The 24,000-nt window shown below is 38.3% G+C and overlaps 1 protein-coding gene across 2 annotated transcripts in view; it reads right to left on the reverse strand.

Annotated features, from left to right (window-relative positions):
• The window catches only part of NR1H4 (nuclear receptor subfamily 1 group H member 4), a 40,193-nt gene extending 18,667 nt beyond the window's left edge, over nt 1-21,526 (reverse strand). Inside the window, exons 1-6 of one of the 2 annotated variants that reach the window (XM_004589619.3) lie at nt 21,388-21,526; nt 14,948-15,316; nt 4,853-4,993; nt 2,909-3,042; nt 1,138-1,236; nt 740-839 (exon numbers count right to left, since the gene is read on the reverse strand). In XM_004589619.3, the coding sequence (XP_004589676.1) occupies nt 740-839; nt 1,138-1,236; nt 2,909-3,042; nt 4,853-4,993; nt 14,948-15,316; nt 21,388-21,496 (952 nt within the window). In that variant the 5' untranslated portion in view covers nt 21,497-21,526. Of the gene's footprint in view, nt 1-739; nt 840-1,137; nt 1,237-2,908; nt 3,043-4,840; nt 4,994-14,947; nt 15,317-21,387 lie in introns of both variants that reach the window. The other variant, XM_004589618.3, reaches the window with a different exon arrangement.
• Between the last annotated feature and the right edge of the window lie 2,474 nt (nt 21,527-24,000).

Below are 24,000 nucleotides of genomic sequence, written 5' to 3' on the forward strand. Positions count from 1 at the left end.
TCATCCATGCAATCATTCAACAAGCCTGTCAATATTCAAATCTCTCTTACATTATTTCCTTGCTCCCACTACTATAGCTTTATTCCAGGCTCTCCCACCTGGACCCATGTGGCAGCACACTAAATGGTCCTCCCTGCTCAAATCCATCTTACCCAAATCTGATAAAGACAGCTCTCCATAATGAACCCTCAGTTTTTATCCACTAATAGGGAAAAATTACTGCAAATACTCCAAAGTGCATTTTCTGACTCTAGCATTTCTTGCCTATAGTAGTTAGACATATTTGTTGATTTTAATTTATTTATTTTGGAGGTGGAGAAAGAGACAAGGGTGTCTTTGATCTCATGGTTTACTCCCTATATACCATGCCTGGACTGGGCCAAAGCTGAGAGGTGGGAACCAAATCCATGCTCCCCCTGTGGTTGGTAGGACTCCAATGAACTGAACCATCAGCACAGTACCTCGGGGGCAAACATTGTTAGGAGTCTGGAGTTAGGAGCTGGGGGCCAGGACTGACATGGCAGTTTGAAGATGATTCCCATTTTACAATGAAAAGATTTGCCTTCCTCAACAGAACAATATCTCACAGCGTGAAAAGGGAAATAATGACATGTAAAACTAGCTGGCAGTGGGAATACTGATAGCAGATATAATCTCACAAGATGACTACAGAGTAGTTAAAAAATCCATATACAAACACTCAATAAGAATTCACTTTGAATGTTAAAAAGAAAAATACCTGGAAGCTTTTTTGTGAACTCTACAAGAACCTGCACATGACTGGTGGCCATTTCTGTTAAAATGAGAAAATTTTCTTCTGCACTGAATTCTTCTTTTAACTAAAAAAGCACATAACGAATATGTAAGAAAGAAGATAAATATAAAATAATTACAGCAAAGAAAAAACAATTTAGGTAATAAAATGTAATGGTCTGCCTTATAGTTCTCAGGTCTTTGGAGAGCAATTAGTATTAGCAAGTTAGATATGGGACTTCTTACTCGTTTATTGTTTAATATTGCTAAAAAATTTATATATATATATATGTATTTCAAACTTATTCAAATACAGATCCCATTTCCAAGATAAACAAAATATTATCATTATTAAATCTATCTAATTTCAGATATTATACATACAATTTTATTTGTTATTTCCTGAGGCATCCTTTGTTTGTTATATGAGTCCGTAATATAATGTAGAAGATTCTGTTGGTCTGGGGTGAGTTCAGTTTTCTCCTACACTGGCAAGAAAATAAAAGGTGTTAGGGAAGACAGAAGACATTCTTTCTGTTGCATTTATCTGGAATGGACCAATAGCAGACTTGTTTTTGAAAGACCCTAAATACTTGCAAGGAGCATGAGCTCTAATATGGTAGGTAATTGTTTTCCCTGGGTCCTTCAACAATCTGTAGCACATTTTGCTAAACTTGTAACTATATCATAGGGATTTTAAAAAATACTATCTTCATGTATGTTTGGAAGTAAAATGTTGGATTTGAAGACTGCTGAGCTCATTCATGTAGGTCAGTGAAACTGCAGGATCTGATAAAAGGAACTTCTTACATGCAAAACAGATACTCCACCTACAAATATTCACATACAGCAGAGTTTGGTAAACTGTTACCTATAGATCATCCTGGTTTTACAAATAAAATTTTAACGGAACACAACCATTTCTTTACATAGTATCTATACTACTGTGGCACTAAAAGAGTAAAGTTGAATAGCTGGCATGGAGACCATATGGCCAAAGCCAAAAATATCTGGTCATTTACAGGAACATGTTTGGGTGGACCTAACAATGGAGTCATTGGTCTGGACAATTCAGATCTCAGCCACCTCTTTGTCTTCAATAGGATCGTATAACTAATGAAATATGGCAAAATCATGTTTTTATAGAAAATTGTTTTTATTAGGTGAAGAAAAGTAACATATTTGAAAAGCTAAATATGGATGAAGTGTTCTTAGTCAATAGTATAAGTATGCATAAGGTTGTGGCTTTGGCCTTCTAGCCAATAGCCAGCTAAACTTCCGGTCATCCTGTGGATTATCACAATGTGTTTGCCTATCATTTCAGATGATATTCTTTAGTCTTTGGTTGTTCAAAGAGCTTTCTGGGAATTTTTGAATACCCTGAAAGGGCTTTTTTATTTATTGGTTCACAAATTTTTAATCATCTTGTTTCACCCAGTGATCAGTACTACTCCACAGTCTCTATTTGGTTCTTCCCGAAATGACCCCCTTCCTTAATGACAGGGGGGAAAAAAATCAATCATCAAAACACGATGGGAGTGGGAAGAGAATGCGCATTTGGTTTAACAGTTAAGAACTAGTTGAGAGGCCCAAGGGTCAGAGCACTCCATAGTAGAATGCCTGAGTTGCAGTTCCAATCGTGCTTCTGATTCCAGCTGCCTGCTAGTGTGTACTCTGGTAGACAGCAGATGATGGCTCAGGAAGTTTGGGTCTCTGCCACCTGTGCAGGAATTGAGTTTCTGGAATCAATTTCAGTTGAACCTAACTCCAGCTGCTGCTGGAGTCATTTGAGGAGTGGACTGACAGACAGAATCTCTCTCTGAAACTCAAATAAATACACTTAATTTTTTTTTTAATTCAAAAATGCTTGATTGAAAAATCCCCACCATACACACCAAAGCATTCCCGAACACCACCACTAGGTATTGGGAGTGGAATGGAAACAGGAACTTTGATATTATATACTGCAGCTGTTTGGTTTTCTACACCGAGGCATACGTTCCTCTTTGGATTAAAGGGAAAAGAAAAAAAGGCTCTGCCTGGCACAGCTGCTATGGGAATTCCACTGTGACTGTGGAAAACCTCCTAGCCAAACCTCCAGGTTCCCAGACACCAGCTCCTCCCAGCTGCAACCAACACCATTGCATGTTATTACCCTGCATGACTTTGTTGTCGACGTCACTTGTCGCAAGTCCTGTCCTTCAGTGTCGTCATTAATGGTCGGATCTGCATGCTGCTTCACGTTTTTTCTCAGTCGTTTGGATTTACACTGAATTTCAGTTAACAGACCTGAAAAACAAACACAGGGATGTCACTGATTGCAGAAAAACACTGCTGAGTGTGTGGTCACGAACAGCCCACGTGCAGCCAGTTCAGAAAACTCCTTGTGCAATTTCTAATGTTTTTTAAAAAAGAGAACCAGGGTTTAATGATTGACTAAGAGAATCTTCACCTCTATGCTCTCAGTATCTTCATTTGTAAAATGGAAATAACGCCTACCTCATTGACTTCTAAATGGAATCAGATCACTTTTCTAAAAATTAGCTTCACATCAAGAATCTCTGATACTAAAGCATTATTGCAGATGCAAGATATTAAGTCAACAAAAGGATAAAAAGTAGTCTTCTAATTCCTGGTTTAGAGGACTTTGAAAGATAGTATTTCAAAGATTTTCACCCCTGTTTACATTCTGTGCCATCAAAAGTAACGCATAACTAAATTGGTTAAATAGAGCAAATACTAGCATGTTTTAGGGTTGCATTTTAAAATGTGTTATCTGAGCTACAGAAGCCATTGAGAATATAGTTAAAGACAAGCATAATTCAAGATGATTTTTTGTACAATAGTACAAAATGTACAATAGTATCATTAATTCATGGTTAAACTGTTACAAATAACGCAAAAAATAACCTTCTACATTTAATTTGCTTATTCTCTTGATGCTAATGACAAAGTTCCAGGAATTTCTTTGTGCAGAGAAATTTTTTCATAGTCTGTGAAAGATCTGCATCTTTTTCCTGGAAGGCTTTGGGGGGGTATTAATAATATTCTGTGCCTTTACAGATGGGCGTATGCCCAATGCCCCCAGGGCACTGGCTGGAACAAGTTCATATTTAAGTGATGAGCAACCTGAGCCACAGCACCCCCCGTTTCCATCATGAGATTGGATGCCAGCAGCAGTCCTTGTGTTCTCGTTTCATGTCTGCTAAGACAAGATTGTGATCAGCCACTCTAAAACTTTCATCTCCCCAGAACTGGATTATTTACCCAGGTCTGTTTTTCTCTCTTCTGCATGTATTATTTCTCTGGGTCCATCCCAGTAGCCTTTACAGTTCGGGAACAATAGGACTGGAGTCACCTTCCAAAGGCTTTTATTTCCTGTGGCATTCCTTCCCTGACTGTGATCATCCCCTGGGTGACTTTTGTTTGTCTATTTGTGGTTTGAGGAGGAGCAGATCTCAAAGTCTGAGCAGTCCTTAGAATTTGCATTTTGAAAAATTAATTATGTTATAGACTAGCATGCATTCTACATTTTTTGATGTAGATTAGGATTCCTCACAAAGTCAGAAGTTAATATAGTGTCTCTTTATCAGATCAAAGAGCAAAATTATATTAAAACTCAGAGTAGTTAATTTCCTGTGTAAAGCACTACAAATTGGCTCAAAGCTCCTCTAAGACAAGACGGATTCTTAATAAAATGAGTCAGTTTAAAACTCTATCTAGACCATTCAGAGGCAGTTATACCTTATAAAACAGTCTTTTTTTTTCCTGCAACTGTAAGTTGTTATGATAATGACTAAAATTAAATTTTGAAAAAAAACTTTAGCTAAAGTATGTTACTTAACTGTTAGTGCAACTTCACTGCAACAAAGAACAACAACAATAACAAAAAAAAGCAGCTGCTTCTTCCAGGCAAATCCAGTGCTCCTGAATTGATTGACCGTCTGGACAACATTAGTGACTCATTGCTTGCTGGGCCCGGAAGATCCCTTCCTTAAAGCACTTATTGCCCTGCTCTGGTGGGAATTACCTGGCATCTGCCTCCTTAAGAGATTTTTAGTGGAATTTAGTTATTTGGAGTGAATACCTGTATACATACATTCAGCCAACATTCCCATTTCTTTGCACTTCCTTAGTCGACATTCTTGGCACTTCCTCCTCATGTACATGTCCATCACGCAGTTGCCTCCGTTCTTACACTTGTACACTGCGTTTTTGGTAATGCTTCTCCTGAAGAAACCTGGGGAGGAAACACTGAGAGTGTAAAATGGCCCTGGGAACTTCTCAGGAAGACACACTTAGACGGAGAGATGTCAGATTGTTTCTCTGCTGAACCACTTCAGAGTATCTGTGCACTCTGGTTATAGTGGTAGCAAATGGAACTTTGAAATTTATTGTGTAATAGAAAAGGCTACTGCTTCTATCTCTCAAAAAGAACTGCAAATCTGAATTATAGCCCCTCCTAGAGAGAAAAAGAAACTTTCATGTATCAATGGGTCAATTTTGTGGTAGTAAGTTGTTAGATGCTGGTGTTGGAAAGTCCAGTTATTTTCTCCTGTCCTCCCAGATTTAAAAGCTGGTTGAAGACAAAGACATCCCAATAACTAACCAAGTGAAATTAAGATTGCATGGATTCTTTCCTTTTTTGAGGAATTATTTATCCAAAGTATACAGTGACACCAACAAGAGAGAAATATCTGTTATATTCTGCTTCTCTCTGGAAATGGCCACAACAGTCAGAGCTGAAGGAGGAAGCTGAGAACTCCATTTGAGTCCCTGACATGGATGACAGGAATTCAAGTTCTCAGGCCATCTTCTGTTGCTTCCTGAATGTGTTAGCAGGATGCTGGGTGGAAAGCGAGGCAGGGCTTGATTCTAGGCACTTAGAAATGGGATGCAGGCATCCCAAATGGTGCCTTAACACACTGCACTCAACTGCTCATCTTCACATGAGTTTTGATGGGCAGCTGTCTTGGGGCAGAACAGACACAGAGAAGATCTATTTGGGTTAAAACATCAGGAAAAGAGGCAAACATTGAGCTAAGTCTTGGAATATTTGTAGCTATTTCCCAAACATTCTGAGATAAAGTCACATTCAGCACTTACTATGCCAGTCTAGTGTCTTAATACAAATACCACTTTGATTTAAAAGCAAAGTCCAGTAAGGTCATGCAGTCTGTGAGGGAAGCGATGCCTCCTTCCTCCTTTCCTTTTTGCCATGTGCCAGACCCACTTCTACTCTTTCCACCCCGCCTGGCTCACTGTGGTTTCCAACACTTCTAGAGGCAAGAGGGGAGAGGATTGTGAAAAGAAATGGAAGAAGGAACAGGGAAGCACTTCTTTGCTTTATAATGGTTCCCTTACTATCCAGTTTCACTTTCCTTAGTCTTGGGGACTGAAGCCAACTGCATTATAAAAATGCCGATGGGATGTCACATTTAGCCTAGCAATTCAGCTGTCCAAGTCCTCGTTGAAGTACTAGGGTTTAATATCCAGCTCCAGAACCTGGCAAATGATTGGGTTCTTACCACCTGAGACAACTGGATTGAACTTCTGATTTTAGGCCCAGTCAAGATGTGAACCAATGGAAAGGAGCTTCTCTCTCTTCTTTTCTCCCTCTGCTTTTCTCTCACTTTTCTCTCTCTTAAATAGAATGATATGAAAATATACCGCAAATTCCAGAAATAAATCATTCATGAGGTTTAAATAATTCATGGAGTTTATTACTGTGAATGCAATAAGGAAATCTCATACCATCTTGCTCTGTTCTATCAAGAACTAAATTATCCTTTTGTCCTGGGTATCCATTCTGTATATCCTACCCACCCTATCTGTTTGAGAAAAAGAAAGAGACCACAGTTGCACAATTTTATTATAGTACTTTGTTATGATTGTTCTACGTTGCTGTTGCTGTTAACTTCTTGCTGTACCAAATTTAGAAAAAACTCTATCATAAGCACATATGTTTGTGTGGAAAAAGTACCAGTACTATGTATGGCTGTAGGCATGCACGGGTGGAGATCTTAGAGAACATGGTCACCATTGGTAAAGAGAGCTCAGGGTATGATTGTAAGCTGGGTTGTGCTTTGTAGCTTTCAAAGTTGACTCCTTTTCCTTTGCCTCTGATTCACGCTATAACTGTTCTCATCACTGCGAGACTTTTATCTGCACTTCGTGTGTTAGAGTAAATATGTTCTTGTTCTACCCCATGGTGTGTTGTGTAACTCCTTCTTCATCTAGAAATGGAGCTGTTCACACCACACTCTGAACATGGATGTTTCTACATATGATCCTAAAGGTGTGGCCTTAAGATAATTCCAAGTTGGCTTTATTTGGTTCAATAAACCCCAACCCATGGAACAGAGGAATTCCCCCTATAAGCAGTTGGCCACCCTATTTCTGGTCTTTCAATTGTCTTCATACCTTTGATAAAATTGCGAATATAAGTGTCCTCCTATCTTAATAGTGATAAAATAGTTTAATATTTGTTAAGTACTTACTGTTACAGATTCTTTACCTCCATTGAGTTGTTCAATACATATCAGTTTTATAATGAAAATTATATTGCATATCTCTATTTCTAGATGAAGAATAAAAGGTTCAGAGAGGTTAAATCACTGGGCTCTCATCACATAGTTAATAAGTGGCCTAAGAGAATCCAAATCCAGCAGTCAGGCACTAAAGTCTGTGCTCTATTCATTTTCCTACAGTTGCATTCACGAGTCACCTTCTATCTGAAAGTTACATTATCTGACTTGGGAAATCCAAAGATGAATAAAACATTTCTTATTTTCATAGCTTCCAACTTAGCAGAAAAACATAGAATAAATTCACAATATAATTTAAGATAGTGTGATAGAATAGCTAAATAACTCATAAATTTCAGAATTGCACTACATGCTGGTAAAAGTAATGCCACACTTAAAGGGCAGGGGCAACAATGGCTTTGAAGACAGGGCAAGTAGAATGATGGTACTTTTCTAGCAGATGGCAAAAAATCATCAAATAACAGGAGTATAACATGAGGATTTCCCAACAGCTGGAAGTATTATATGGACTGAGTATCACTGATTAATTCAGACTCAGGAAGAGATCTGTGGAAGAAGCAGAATTTAAGCAGGGGTTTGGATGAGCAGCAGGATTTTTGGAAGACCCCATGAAAATAACCAAAGTAAAGGGTTATACATGGGGATAATCCATCTTGGTAAGAGGGTAGAGTTAGGAGAATTAGTTGGAGATTGGTAAAGGGATATAGTGGCAACGGTCTGTGATTGAATGTTCTTGAATGGCAAACAAAGGAACTGAACCCTTCCTTCCGAGGCAGGGGGAAGAAGCCACTCAAAGGTTCTACCAGAGAGGTTGCACTTAACCTGCACCTTGGGAAGAAACCTTGGAGCCAAATGAAGAAAGCAAGACTAGGAGACTGGACTCAGAAAATCATGTCCTCAGTCCTCAATATAGCTAACACAATCATTGCCTGACTTAGACCAGGAGAGAACAGAGAGGGCAAAGTGAGAAAGACACTCAGATCTTGATAACTTGCCAAGCGCAAAAGACACAAGCTGAAGGAAAAGTTTAAAGATGTCAGAAGCAATGAAGTCATGGTCTTGCTTGTAAATTTATCAGCTGGCACAAATCTCAGTGAAAAAGATCTTTGCGTTTACTACATGTCAAATCTAGGCAAGGTCTAAAAAAGACTTTATGCTTCAGACTGTGTTGATATTGAGAATGTAAACACCAGAGTGTGCATTTTAAAAGAGACTAAAAGTGGAAAGAGATCTATTTCCGTGAACTCAGTGAACACATTAGCCTTTGTAAATTAAGTCTCCTTATTCATCTCCAGATCCTCCTAGAACTGACTCCCTTTCAAATTGCCACAGCCACTGATTGACAGCTCAATAGTCAATAGAATAAAAGTGCTTATTCCAAGATGAATCAAAGGAATGATGCATGGAACAATTTGGCATGCATTTTTTTTTTTAACTCTGGTAGTAACTGAAAAAGAAATCATTATCATTTCAATGGCTGAATTAATTAGCTTTCATTCTGAGATGGCAATACAATATTATCCTTGCATCATTTAAGTAGTGGTTCATACACTGTATTTATATTTATGCAAATATGTCCATACACTAACTACTCTTTCTATTTTGCTCCTTCTTGCACAAATCTAACAATGCTCATATCAGAAAAGTCATTTGAAAATGAATGCAAAGGAAATTCACTAAGGAATAGAGCCTTACTGGCAATAAAGATGGGTGGACAGGTTGCCATTGCCATGCAGGGAATGTGCAGACTGGGGAGACATCCTTAGGTAGCAGACAAATAGCTGTGGGATGACATAAAGAGATCCCTCCATCCTGCAGAATATCACACACTGTTTTCTACATTGCTGCTTTTCTACTTCAGTATAAAGGTGGAACTCATATGCTATACCCTATTCCCATTATACAAACATGCTCATGCCAGCCTACAATGACCGACACTGGTACCTTGCCCTAAACTCTACAAGAATGGTTGACAATTTTTTTTAAGATTAATGATTTCCAAGCATTTTAAGCAGCAACAAACACACGGAGCTGAGTAACCAGAGAATTTACCTTCCCATAACCCAGGGATACCTTTTATTTGTGACAAACACTATTCTAAACACTTTAAAAAGAGCAGTTTATTTAATATTCATAATAATATAATGGAGTAGATACTGTTATGATCTCTTCTGGAAAATGAGAGTAGGTTATGCAAGGGTTAATTTGCTCAAGATTTTATAGATAATAAGTGGTAGAGCTCTGATTTGAACCTGATTCAGACCTTCTGCTCTTAACCACCACATTACATGGTCTTCCAGGAAAGAGTTCAAGTTTCTGAAAATGGTCTCAGATATGAATCTCCCTAAGTCTTGCACAGCATAGCAGGTGCCCAGGTCATAACAGAGAATCATTACTTTTTGTAATTTGTTTGAGTTTTTAAGTGACTCTTTTGCAATACTCTTAAGAATGTCAAGGTGAACATACACTGTATTGTTTATTCATGGGTGCTTTGTTCTTACTTCTTACGCTTTCTCGTTTTCTTTTCCATCTGAAGAAAGGTATTCATCTTTTCATGTTCACTTAACTGAGATAAAGCTAAGGTTGTTTATCTAAAACTAAACTCTTACATATACCTTTTGTTTTCAAAACTTCATTGAAAGGGTTTCTACCAACTCAGAGATGTAAAGACACTGGAAGTGGAGGACGATGATTTTAGAGTTGGGGAAGCAGAGGCAGCCTGTCGTTGAAGAGGTCTGGGGAACTTCTTCATAGGCTGGGGATGGGATGAGTCTCACAAGTTCTAAGTGCTGGATCAGCACCCATACCGAACCTCCAAGGAGAAGACAGTTCTGTAAGGTGCTGACTCTGAAATGGAAACAGAGTCCCATCCCTAGTGCCTTTGATGTGGACTTTCTTGGCCCCCCAATCTCTCTCCCTTAGCTTACAATTGTGTCACCCCTGTGGTAATTGTAAGTTAACTCCTAAATAAAGATTAATTCACAAAATTAAGGGAGTGGCACAATGGTCAGAATGACCCTGCAGGACTCTGGATCAACACTCAGAATTCAATTATTACCTCAGACTGATACCCCAGGATTGGGAGCCAGCATTGCGGCATTGCTGATGTGGCACCTGCAATGCCACGTCTCACATACACACCAGTTCAAGACCTAGTTGCTGTATTACCAATTCAATTCCCTACTGATGTGCCTTGGAAAGCAGTGGAAGATAGTTCAAGTCCTGAATCCTTTGCATCCATATGGGAAACCCAGAAGAAGCTCCTGGCTCCTGGCTTCAGCTAGGCTATTATGAGATTTAGGGTTTCAACCAGCATGTACAAGATGGCCCTCTTTTTCTCCTTCTCTCTGTAACTCTGTCTTTCAAATCTATTTATCTTCTAGCAATGGATTCTACTTTGAGATATTTTATAGGAACTAGAAGCCCTAATCAAAGTAACAACAACTCGGCCACATAGCTCAAATAAGGTGGAAATCACTTTGCTAATAAAGCATTTTCGATGGACCCTGGCCTCCTATTGCTGACCGATACTAGGAAGAGTGTGAGCATAGTGGACAACCAGAGATGTGCATGTGAGCTGATACACACTTCTTGAATCTTGAAGCTACAAGGCTCCTGCCCATCTCCCACTAACTCTGCGACATCTGAAACTCCAACCAAGATGATCATATATTCTTGCTTGGAACTTCAGTGGGATTCTGTCTTTGTTCATGTTTCATGAGTTCTACTTTCTGAGAGTCCTCCTAGTCTAAATTAATCAGCCCACACAATGCTTTTTCCTCAAGGCTCTTGTCTTCTAATTGTTGGAAAGTCGTTTCCTCTTTCATGAGTGAGGATCTGAAACCTAGATAGATAAAGTCATTTAGGACAGCTGGGAAGAACAGCAGTTGGGACTAGAATCTAAATGATCTGCCGTAGCAAACTATTCTTCCCAGGCTTTTGTATGACGTTCTACAAAAGGCTTCCAATGCAGTGGAATAATTTGGAGTCCTTTTTTGACTCACACTCTGAGATAATTTTACTTACAGAGTTCATTTGAGATTATTTAAATCATATAAAATCAGATGTCACTCAATTTCAAGTGGGATTCCTGTAAGTTTAGAGTCTTCACAAATGTTCATCAACAATGGACGGACAACAGTGGAAACAGATCTATTCTCCATCGGAGAGTTTCAGTAATTTTGGAAGCTTTTCTAAAACCTCACAGCTAAATCTCAGCAGCTCTTTATCTTATATAAAAATGTATTCAAAAGGAGAACAGGATCACTGTTTGCTGATAAAAATGGCCTTTAATAATCCCATCATTCTCTGACGTGTATAGACGTTTCTAGTATTTGGATGGATGTGACAGACGCTGACCTATTTAGAAATGTGACTGTTTGAATTTTCCAGTCATATGCAGATTGGTTTTCTTGGTTATGCAAGTTGCACTGATAACTTAGAGGGAAAGAAAGCTCTTGATTTAATCTAGGAATGAACAAATGGCAGCTGTTGTCACTCTACATTATGCCTGCTTTCCAAAGTTATCATTTAAATAAAATGAAAACCACAGTTTCTCTCACTGATGCTATGCATGTCTTGACAAATAAAACATGCAGACAAATTAGAATTTCTGAGGAAGCCAGATAATAAAAACCAGTAAAAGCTGGAAGTTTCACAATGATCTTTGTCTTTTAACTTTCTTGAACAAAAAGATAAAAAAAAAAAAAGGAAAATCTATTGTTTTTTTTCCCTTGTGTATTTTTACATCATGTGTATCATAGATCTAAAAGACTTTCAATGATGTCTTAAATCTTTAAACACAAGAATCTAATCTTGCCCGATATCCTATAAGATAGATAATGCTGTCATTTTGCAGTGCAGCCTTCTAAGGTCTGCACTGACAGGAAGTTGGAGTTAGGAATAGAATTAGTTGGAATAGAAATAGTTGGAGCTTGGAATAGAATTCCACCTCTCAAAAATGGGGCACAGGCATCAATCACTAAAATAAACACATGCTCCTGTAAGTAAAGTTTATTGTAACATAACATGTGTGATCTTTATGTGACTGCATTTCTGCCATAATGGCAGAGCTGAGCAGTTATAACAGAGGCTGCTGTGGTACAGAGCCTTGAATATTTGCTGTGTGGCTCTTGATAGAAAGGCAGTGCCAAACTCAAGTGTAGAATATAGAACCTGCCTGGCTGCATCCTGTCTCTACTGCTTGCAAGTTTACCCTTTTACTGGTACCGTGGGAACAAAGTATCAAACTAAAATCAGTGGAAAAAAAAAACTGCCTTGCTCTGCTCATAAAAATGAACCTGCATTCCAATTCTGCTTCATCTTTCTAGACTTTCTCCAAAGTAATTCTCTTCTGTCCACTCTCTCTGTCTCACTCTCTCCTGTGAACCTGGTGGTCTTAGATCTCTGACCTCTGTGCTAAGCACTTTAAGGTCTTTTTTTCCTCTACCTGATTTTTAAATATTTATTTTAAAGTCTATTTGAAAGACAGCGTTACAAAGACTGAGCGAGAGGCAGAAATATTTCTTTCAGATGCTGGTCCACTCCCCAGATGACCAGCGAAGTTGGGCCAGACCGAAATCAGGAGTTTGATCTGCGTCTCCCACATGAGTTGAGGGGGTGCAAGCACTTGGGCAATCTTCCACTGCTTTTCCAGTTTTGCATTAGCAGAGCTCTGGATGAGAAGTGGAGCAGCCAGAACTCAAACTGGTGCCCATAGAGAATGCTGGTGTCATGGGTGGTGGCACAGCTGGCGTCACAGGATGCTTTACCATGGAAGCCACAGTGTCAGTCCCCTCTGCCTGCCTGTATGGTTGCAGTTTCGGAGGTTGTCCTTGGTTCCCTACTCCTGTTCTATTTACCCTGGTATTCACCAGAACTATTCTGAGGAGAATCGTATTTTATTAGGCCATTTTGAAGGAAGCAAGCCATCTCAGGTTACAGACTTCAGGGATTTATCCCACTGATTTAGAACACTAATACTTCACTATCTCAGTGGAGCACTGGAGTTTTCTTCCTTTGGCCACTGAATTAGTCAATATTAGCCTAGAGCAAATAGCTCAAGAGTAGCGTGTTCTACTCTTGGTCTACCTCATGGGCAAACAGTAAATAGCACTGCAATCTTGTGGTTGGTTATAACAGGATCAGAAATTAGATTTATAAGCACTAATTTTAATGTTCTCATGATTAGTCGTGAAGCACTGAGTATGCTGCTTAATTTCTTGCAGCTCAGTTTTCTCTGTTATAAAATGTACACTAAAGTGTGAAAATTAGTATGTTTACTAATGAAGTATAGGGAATATTTAGCATAAGCTATTAGCACTGACCTTACACTGCTTATATTTAGTATATATACGTGTGTGTAGCTTCATATATTTATAAATTATTTTAAATATGTTTGTAGTTCATATAAATATCTATATCTTATGTATATTATTATATTTGTGCGTGTAAATACACACACTTATCAGGTGCTCTGATAACTGCCAAGGTAAGAACTGTCCCTTCAGCAGAATCAATTGGGTGGTATGCTAAACTGAAGCTTTCAATGCTAATGATTGCTGCAAAAATAAATGGAGGACTCATAAATTGTAAAATACAGTTTGTATACACACATATGTAAATATATATGAAGCTAAACACACACGAAATATAAGCGATGAACATGGATTTTCATTATGTGTCTCAATAGACATTTATTCCTGTGATTTGTTATAGGGATTGGAAGATAATATTTTCCTTTTTACTATTTGAAGATAGGGAAGAATCAAATTTTTAAAATTTGGCACAATGAAATCCCATTGCATTTATACGAAGTGACTAGTATGGTTTTACACAATCTGACACTTCAAACTTTCAATGGTTTGAAATTGCCTTGGTCCAGTCTTACATGACGGGGTCAACTGTTCATTTTGTGGCAGCCATTGGCATCGGAAAACCCCGGTTAGATTCATGTCTTAAGAAGTATAGGAGCATTTCATGTGAGCATTTCAGAAACATTTGTTGAATGAATAAGTACAAAATTAAATGGATGAGCAGGTTAGTTCATGCTATCCTTTCCCCTGAAATTTTGCACACTTACTATTTGTGCCCTTATTGAAATGGTAATAACATGAAGTTTTTAAATCATTTTCATATATCACGTTATATTTTCCCATTCTGAATGGATTGTGGTTTCATTATTATTTCCCTAAAACATCTATTAGAAATGTAAAAATAAATGCTTCTTAGATACAATGTTTAATAATTAGATGTTTCTAATTATTAAGTAGGTAATTAATTAGTACTTCCTTTTTCTTTCACAATTTCCTTTCTCTTTTTCACAGTTAAATTATATGAAAATGTATGAAGGAAATCTTATTTTCCTGAATCTTAATTTTAAAAAGATTATCTCAACAGCTTCTCTTTTCTTAAGGAACAAACAAAACCCACAACAAATTAAATCTGATCGCATGATTATTTGCATTTAAGTTAAATATTCTATGCATTTCTCCTAGGATCTAAGGTAATCCAACGAAGGTGAGGAGGTACGAAGAAGAAAATAGGAAGTTACAAGGAGAAAGGGAAACATCAAACTCAAAGCATTTCAACCATCAGTTGTAGTGTGACCTTCACAAGGAGGTAGTTGACAATGAAGAGATGCTTACCTTTGCAGCCCTCGCAGGTTAGTGCGTTATAATGGTATCCAGATGCTCTGTCTCCACAAACAACACACAGCTCATCCCCTTTTATCCTCCCTGCGGACACTCCCATTCGGGGCTTCTTGGTCACAGGTATGTCTGCCACCTCTGTTTCTCCCTGGTAGAAGGTCTCAGCTGGCATTCGTCTGAGTTCATATATTCCAGGAGAGTACCACTCTTCTGGCTGCTGGGAGTAGAAACCCAGGTTGGAATAATAGGATGATGATGAAGAAATCTGTGGTTGAATTTGGGGAAACTGAACATTGTTGTATTGTGAATATGGTTCCACTTCTAGATTCTGTCCCAGAGGACTTGTTACTTGTTCTGTTAGTACACCTGAATGAAAGTGACAAGAATACTATAATTAATGCCATAATTCTGGAAATGACATAGAGGATTTAGCGTTATCACTTAAAAATGTAGTCTTTGAGAAGACTGAAATACTTAACTGTAGAAATTTACATTTTCACAGAATGTGTGTCATATTCCTACATAATCAAATTACAAATTATAAACTCAGGAAAATATCTGCACCAGAGAGGACAAACCAAAGATTCATCTAAATATGCAAGAGCTTTTTCAAACCAATTAGAAAAACTCAACAACCTAAAAGAAAAAGGACAAAAAGACATGAGTGAGTTATCTTTAATTTCATTTAGACAGATACATTTCTCAGAAAGATAACCGCAAGTGTCCCATAAATACACAAAAATACATTCATGCTTGCCAATAATTAAATCCAAACTGAAATACTTTCATTCTCAAAGTTTAAAAAATTTAGTAACACACACTCAGGAAAATAAACACATATGAAGGGCAATTTATCAATATCTCCCACTATTTAAAGCTCAAATACTCAGCATAAATTTCCATAGAAAACTTATATTTGATGCTTGAACTTATGTGAATAACAGTTTCATTAAAGATTAGTTATTCTCAGAAACTTTGTAAGCTGGAAGCAAGTTAAATATATATCAAGGAGTTTATAAAGTTTGTTGCATCAACACTTTGAAAGATTATGTAAGTATGAGACAATGATTTAATCTCCATGTGGTCGACATGGCAAGATTCCTATGATATAATGCTATTTGAAAATAATAAACCTAAAAAATAAGATGTACAATCACATGAATATTTTAAAATACCATGTCTTTGTGCAAGGCGAATTTCTGTGTTACAAAACAACCTCAACAGCTATGACTATGGGAGAGTATATTATATGTGATTTTTCTGGAGTAGGAAACTGCAATTATTTTATTGTTTATAATTTTTGTCATAAAGGCATGTTAGTTTAATCATGATATAACAAAGGCGGAGCATCAAAAATTGGGGAGATTAAGTATGTGCAATCTATCTACCTTGATTTAAATCTGTGCCATGTAATATTCTTTGTGTGACACTGGCAATTTACTCAGCATCTTTAAGTTTCATTTCTTAAAACAGGAAATGATAACTTCCTTCCTGGACTGATGTAAAGCTTCATTGAGATAGGACATGGCAAGCATTTTCTGAATGTTTAGCACACTGGAAGTATTTGATAAATTGTAGCTGATGTTAAAGTAGAAGTAATGATTTTTGTTTATTCATTAGAGAGTTACAGTTGCAAAGAGAGACAGAGGGTGACAGGGGTCAGTTACACATATCAAATGCCTACAATCAGCAGGCATGGTCGGGGGGCTGATGCCTGGAGCACCCAGCTCAAACCAGACCTCTCACATGGGGAACAAGACCATCACTGAGTCATCACCCACTGTTTCCTAAAGTGTGCAGTGGGAGAAAGCCAGAGTCAGAATTGGAAGGAAATAGGAATAAAAACCACATTGAGGTTCCACCTAATTCCAGTGATATTGACCTACATCCAAAACTCTACTAACAACATCTGTTGGCAGGGAGTGGGGAGAAAGGTACCTTACTTCACTAGTGGTGGAAGTGCAAGCTAGTACAACCACTTTGGAACTCAGTATGGAGAGTACTGAGACAACAGAAAATTGACCTATCATATGACCCAGCTATTCCATTTCTGGGAACATATCAAAAGGAAATGAAATCTAAATGAGAAAGTGAGCTGCAATCCTATATTTATAGCAGCATACTCTACAATAGCAAAGACATGGAAACAAGCCAAATGCCTGTTGAAAGAGGAATGGATAAAGAAACTGTGGTGGCACATATACTCTATGGAATACTATTCAGGCATTAAAAAGAATGAAATGCAACCCTTTGCAACAAAATGATCCCAACTAATCTAGAAACCATTATTCACAGTGAAATAAGCCTATCCCAAAAGGACAAATATCATATGTTCTCTCTAATATAAGATAATCTTCATGTAAAATACAAGATCAATAGATGTATAGGTAAACACATATCTACATATATTTTTATCTAGAGGAATTCTACAATGGAGGCAAGTATACCATAAAGTGGAAATACACTGCAATATGCATCTCTGCTTCTGAATAAAGATGGACTCCCAATGAAACTGCTAAATACAACGTTCAGCATAATGCTGGCCTTTCTACCATTGTCTATGTCTACAATGTCATGACACACTTAAATAGAACAATGATGAACTTGCAATTGTTGTTGATCTATACTATTGTTATAATATAGGGGAAAGCAGTTGGGGTGGAGGAAAAACAGGGGGAGTTGAAATCCCTGAGCCTAAAGCACTGTGCTAAGAAAAAACATAACTACACACACACCCCAGAACACTAAGTACATGCAACCACTACAGCATGTTATATGAGGAACTTGAGAAACCACAGATGTTGACACCCACAGGGGGTCCTGCAATCGATCCCCTGAAGATACCAAAAGGACACCTGTGTCTCTGTCTCCCCATCCTGACTCGGCCTTTGGACATCTAAGCAAGGGACGACTTCACTAACTCTTTCTATCTAAAATCTCCATGTGACAGAGTTTGTGAGTTCATTAAGATTTAGGAATTTTTATAACAGTAAATATATAAATTTTTTAAAGAATTATTCTATTTTTATTGGAAAGTCAGATATACAGAGAGGAAGAGAGATAGGAAGATCTGCCATCTATTGATTCACTCCCCAAGTGGCCACAACAGCCGGAGCTGCACCAATCCAAAGCCAGAAGCCAGGAGCCTCTTCCAGGTCTCTCACGTGGGTTCAGGGTCCCAAGGCTTTGGGCTGTCCTTGACTGCTCTCTCAGGCCACAGGCAAGGAGCTGAATGGGAAGCGGGGTTGCTGGGATTAGAAAGGACTTTAATTGCTAGGCTACCATGTTGGGTCCAACAGTAAACACATTAAGCACTAAAAGGAATGTTTTGGGGGACAGCATTTTGGCATAGTGTGTTAAGCTGCCACCTATAACACTGGCATCCCTTCTGGGCACTGGCTCACATCCCAGTTGTTCCACTTATGGTCCAGCTCTCTGTTAGTGGCCTGGGGAAAAGAGGAAAGATGGCCGAAATGTTTGGGTTAGTACCACCCGCAGGGACACCTGGAAGAAGATCCTAGCTCCTAACTTTGACCTAGCCAGACCATCCTATTAGGGCCATCTGGGGAATGAACCAGGGGATGGAAGAAGTCTTTCTCTGTCTCCATCTCTCTGCAGCTCTCTGTCACTTGGTATATCGATTTTCAAATAATAATTTTAAAATGTTTAAAAATTTTAATCAAGAGAAAATGCTTTCTTCATTGATGCAAGAAATAATTGACATAGTATGCTGTATCAATCCATTGCCTTTCTTCTAGGTTCAATTGAGTTACAGAAAATCAGATAGACAAAAAATTTTGATAGCGGTGCTTTGTCTTATGAGCATAAAGTGAAAGAATAAAAATATGAAATGGTTATAGAAAAAAAGAAAAAAGTAAATACATTTCTAATCATAAGCAGAATGGTTAGAATTTCTAAAGTGGAAAGAATTGGGAAGAGCTAAAACCATTAAAAGTACTAATTTTACTTATACCCAAATTTTATTTTCCAACCTATCTTACCCTCTTCCTCTCCTCATCCATCACCCCGATTTCTCCCCACCAAAGATATAGTAAAGGTTAAACAACTTGCCCAAGGTCAGACAATAAATAAATGACATTCTATTGAATTCTGTCAAATTCAAGGAAATGTGTTAACTTTTTCTCCAAACATGACAATTCCAAGTCTCTAAGCACTGTCTCCAGAAAAACAAATATTTTGATAATCAATAAATGCGATGAAATTCCAACTCAGGTCAAATAATATCAATGTCACATCTGTCTCAGGAATCATCTAGCTTAAACTAGAAAGCTTCCATACGCACAGATAATCTTTGCATTAAGCTAAAACAATGAGATATGATAAAACCGGAGAACAGGAAACAAGAATGCTAAGTAATGCTTCTATCTTCTAAGTGTATCTACTTCTAGCATGTTAAAGTGTACCCACCAAATCTTCACAAAGTGTAAATGTAAATATATGGCCATCTTAAAACCGATGAGCCAGTATAGGCAACGGATTTCAAAACAAGTGGACTGAGACAATTTCCACCATATGTAAGCCTTGACATCTTACACAGTTGCCTAGTAGTTTTCTGCTTCAATTTCTTCTGTAAAATGATATTATTAACACCCAACCTCACAATCTTATAAGGTAATTCTAGGTTTGAAATATCGTGTTGAGGAAAAGTTCGGAGAAATGCCACAAAAAGAAAGGAATGCTGTATTTTATTTAAACTAAGTAATTAGTATTTAAAATTAAAGAGATACATGTGGCTAGTGACTGCCAAAACGATGCAGTAGTAAGTCTGTGACCAGAACCACCGTGTGCCCAAGTATCTGTGAGACTCAGACCCACACAGTAATAAAAGCACTTTTCCACCATCTCACAGTTTCTAATGTTCCCTAGAAATTGTCCAGGTAGGACCCATCTCTGGCACAACGCCAGCTGCAGCAGATCGAATATTTGTTGAATAGGAATGAATGGGAAAATGTCCTTTTCTACTTTTCTTCTATTTCCAAATCCTTAGTATCAATTTGTTTGCCCTACCCAACACAGGCCTGTCCAATGCCTCTCCCTGCTTTGTCAGCTGAGTCCTCCGCTGTGAAGTCTGCACCAGTTCTGCTGGGTGGAATTCTTTCCTTCCACCCTTTGTACACACCTCTGTTGCAGCACTTACCTGAAGCATGTGAAATTGTTTTGATTGCTACACAGGCTTATCTTCCATACTAAACGCGAGGTAGTATGAAACTCCAGACTAAGGTATATCAGTAAGTGGCAAATTTTGGATTCAGTTCACCTTGAACGACCAATATGTGTGACCTTGGGAAAGGCATTGAACTTTAAAACTGTTCCTTCCTCTGCAAAGCTGGAGTAAGGTGGTACCTATGCGAGCAATCATCGTGGGGGTGAGCTAAGACAAAGAGGGTAGACTGCATAGTGCCTTGTGTAACACAGGAATTCAACTCATTTTTATTAGTATGATTAGTCTGTGAATTCCTAGGAAGAAAATACCAGACTATATTCCCCTTTTGTCATTCTTGGCACCTGACATGTAGTAAATGTTTAATAAATGTTTGTTAAAGTGGAAAATTTGCTTCACTAACGTTCCAAATAATTTCCATTTCTAAAAACATTGTTGGTCACTTTCAAAAATTACACTTCCACCAAATGGGATGATGCCAACTCTGTGACATAAAAAATATGTTCACAATTGCAATTAGTGTAAATTTATTGGAATTTAGTTTTCTGGAAATTTAAAAATCACTTTTCTATCTTGAGAAAAATATTATTTATATTTAGTTACAATTATGGTTTATGAATTCAGAGAAAACCAACACCACATTCCCCAAACCCAACTCTTTACTTCTTTGATTTGTTATATGCTATTGGGAGAAAACTATTATGAAGCTAGCTCTTTGAATTCAGTATTTCTCTTCTTAATTTTTAAGCCACAGTATGTAGCTTAAAATGTGTTTTATGTCATGACTACATTACATACATATTTTGTATTAAATGGGAGCAAAATTTTGATGAATTAATACCTATTACTGCTTGAAGGGCACTGTTTCATTTATTCATGTGTGTGTGTTGATCACAAGCTACTGGAATTCATGATTCACTGGAATCCCAGATTTGTCTCTAAAAACGTATTTTAAAATGCACTTGTAAATGATTTTCTATGTGTCTATTGGTAGTAATGTTAAAATCAAAGTTTTACTTGAAATAATGTTAATTTGACACAATACTTCATGAAGAATTTTAGGGAACACACACTTAGATTTAATCCCAATGCCAAACTTCCCAGCTGAGAACTCAATAGAAATCACTCCACCCCACTCTTGTTAATCAGGCTGAGCCATCTTTGACTCAGATCTATTGCTTGATCTCAGAAGCGCCCACATGTCTCCGTCCAGCTGCAGAAGCTCAACCCAGAGCACCTGCAAGCAGCATCCTACCTTTAGCAGGCTTCATACTCATCATGTCAGTGACAAATTCTGGTGGTGTACAGCTGGGATGAGGACTGATTCGAACTGGATTTTCTAACCCCTGAAACTGCATTACCATTCTTAGCTTATTCACGGCAACTGAAAATGAGACTAGGTAAGAAGTGACAGAGGCCAGAGGTTGTACGGTTTACTGATTAACTTCATTACAGAGAAGAATATTTGTAAATGTTTATGAGAAAGTTCTTAATGCCAAATTGCCTAGTAAGCTGGAAATCAGTCTCCTAGATAAACACTTTACAGGGACCTCCTTTTCCAGTGGAAAAAAACATTGAAAGGGTGGATTTCTGTTCGATGCTCTGGACTAGGATGTCAAGTACCCTGATCTAGGTCTTTACGTGTGTTTCTTTCAAAGGCAAAAGGACAAAATGTTTTCTAACAGCAGGAAGTTATTAAAGCACAATGCTTCAGAGTGTTGGTGTCAAGACCCACTGATCTGGCCAGCTGAGTTTGTAACCAACATTACGGATTATATTCAGCGCCCTCAAAATCCATATGTTAACGTGCTGATTTCCATTAATTGAAATAGGACCTTATCTAGGGGTTGGGTCATGTGGAGGTAATAAAATCAAACTGAGGATTGGTGTGATTCATGTCCTTGTTAAAATGGGACATTGGGACACAGATATACTTAGAGGGGGATGTGGTGTGAAGAGAAACACAGATAAAATCTCATTTTACCAGTCCAGGAGATAGGCCTGGAGCAGCTCCTGCCCTAAAACCTCCTCAGGAGAAATCAGGCCTGCTGCTACTTTGATTTGGGGGCTTCCAGCACACCAAAACTGAGATAATAAATTTCTGTTGCTCAAGTCACCTGGTCTTTGATATTTATTACAGCAGCCCTGGCAAGCTAATCCATCTAGGCTTCTTTGGCACTTACTAACTCTGTGGACCATGAATTCTAGAGCCACTTTCAACCTTGATCTCCTCATTTATAAAATAGGGCTGATGATCCTATAACTGTCTGTAGATATTGGTGAATTAATATAAGAATATCTTAAAGGTGGTTAGCACCCATCCTCATTATACTGTGATTATTCAGCTTTGGACTTAAGTGATAGCATGGTTTGCTTATTGAGGAAGAATACTTTCATTTTTTTTTTTTTTTTTTTTTTTTGCTGAATCATTACCTCTGGCTATCAACCTTGAGCCTGGTGGTTGTTTAAGAGAAGAGAAGGCTTTAGAAAGGAGCACAGTGGGATTAGGGTGAGCCTTGGCAAGATGCAGCCAGATGCACTATGTAACTTTAAACAAGTCACTCGGCTTGTGTGGGCCTCATGTGTTATATTACCAGATGGTAAAATATAGATAATACTTCCTGCCCTAGTTCCCTCAAAGACTTGTTGTGAAGATAAAATAATTACTATGGAAGCAGTTTTAAAAGGCAAAGGTGAGCTACAGAGGTGTTGTAATCATTGCAAGACATGGTTATAGTCTACAAAATTTATAATTTAGAGTTCCAAACGCTTATCTCATAAGATCCTCACTTGCATTCTTTGAGGGAGATATTAATCATATTGCCCATTATCTTCAACTCTATTTCACAGCAACTCAGTGAGGCTAAGTGAGTCTCCATAATCAACTAATTAGTACAGAGGAAGATGATATTTAACCCTGGGTCTTCTGAGGATCCAAAGATCCGCTTGGCAAACGGTGCTGGATTATTTTGGTTTGAATTTCTCAGTATGGGGGATCCCCATTTGAAAAGCTGTTCCTTATCCTCGGTGTACTTTTTAAAAAATAACAAATTCATTTTACTTTTGATGATATTTACATAGTTGAAAGGGATGGATGCCCATGTGGACCACCAATTAGGGTGGTAAGGGATGAGGAATGGGGGAAAGTGGATGGGACAACTGTCTCCAATCTCCTTTTTTCTTCTGGTATCTGGGGAAAGTGGAGAGAGAAGGGGAGGGGGCCGTTCCCAGCAACCCAACCGCATCAGTACCCAGGAATGGGGGTCGGCCAGCCAATGTCATCTTAATGTGGAGCATGTTCTGAGGATACTGCTTAGTGGTTCTGATAGTTCTGAGATGCTGTTGATTTCATTGCTCCAAGGGTGACGAAATCCTTCCAAGGTCCATTGACTGACAGAGTCCACCTTAGAGTCTCGATTTGCACAGATATTTGTCTGGGAGAGCTGTCTAATTTGTTCTGCCCTCCGTGGAACTAAATGTTCTCTGCAGACCTCAATGAACTGGTTGTTAAGTCTTCTATGAACATCCAGGCATACCATCCACTGCACAGGCCTCATCAACCGTGGAGACCCAATTCTGAAACATGCACTCCATAGTCAGAACATATGTCCTGTGATTTTAACGATGATTCAAGTTCTGAGTCCAGTCCCCAAAGAAATCATGCCAGAGGGGACCCCAACCTGACTCCTGTATATGTCAGCCAGTGTGGGTCCAGCTCAGTCCATTATCTGCCTCAGCTTACATACACATTGATGGTTGCAGTCACTTTACTTGGCCAATTCTGTCCCAAGCCCCATCTCATAAGCAAATCAATGGATGCTGATGCCCAGCCTAACCCTACTCATCACACACTCTGCCCTCACATACA

Source organism: Ochotona princeps, chromosome 15 (assembly GCF_030435755.1).
Source record: "Ochotona princeps isolate mOchPri1 chromosome 15, mOchPri1.hap1, whole genome shotgun sequence".
Lineage (NCBI taxonomy): Eukaryota > Metazoa > Chordata > Mammalia > Lagomorpha > Ochotonidae > Ochotona > Ochotona princeps.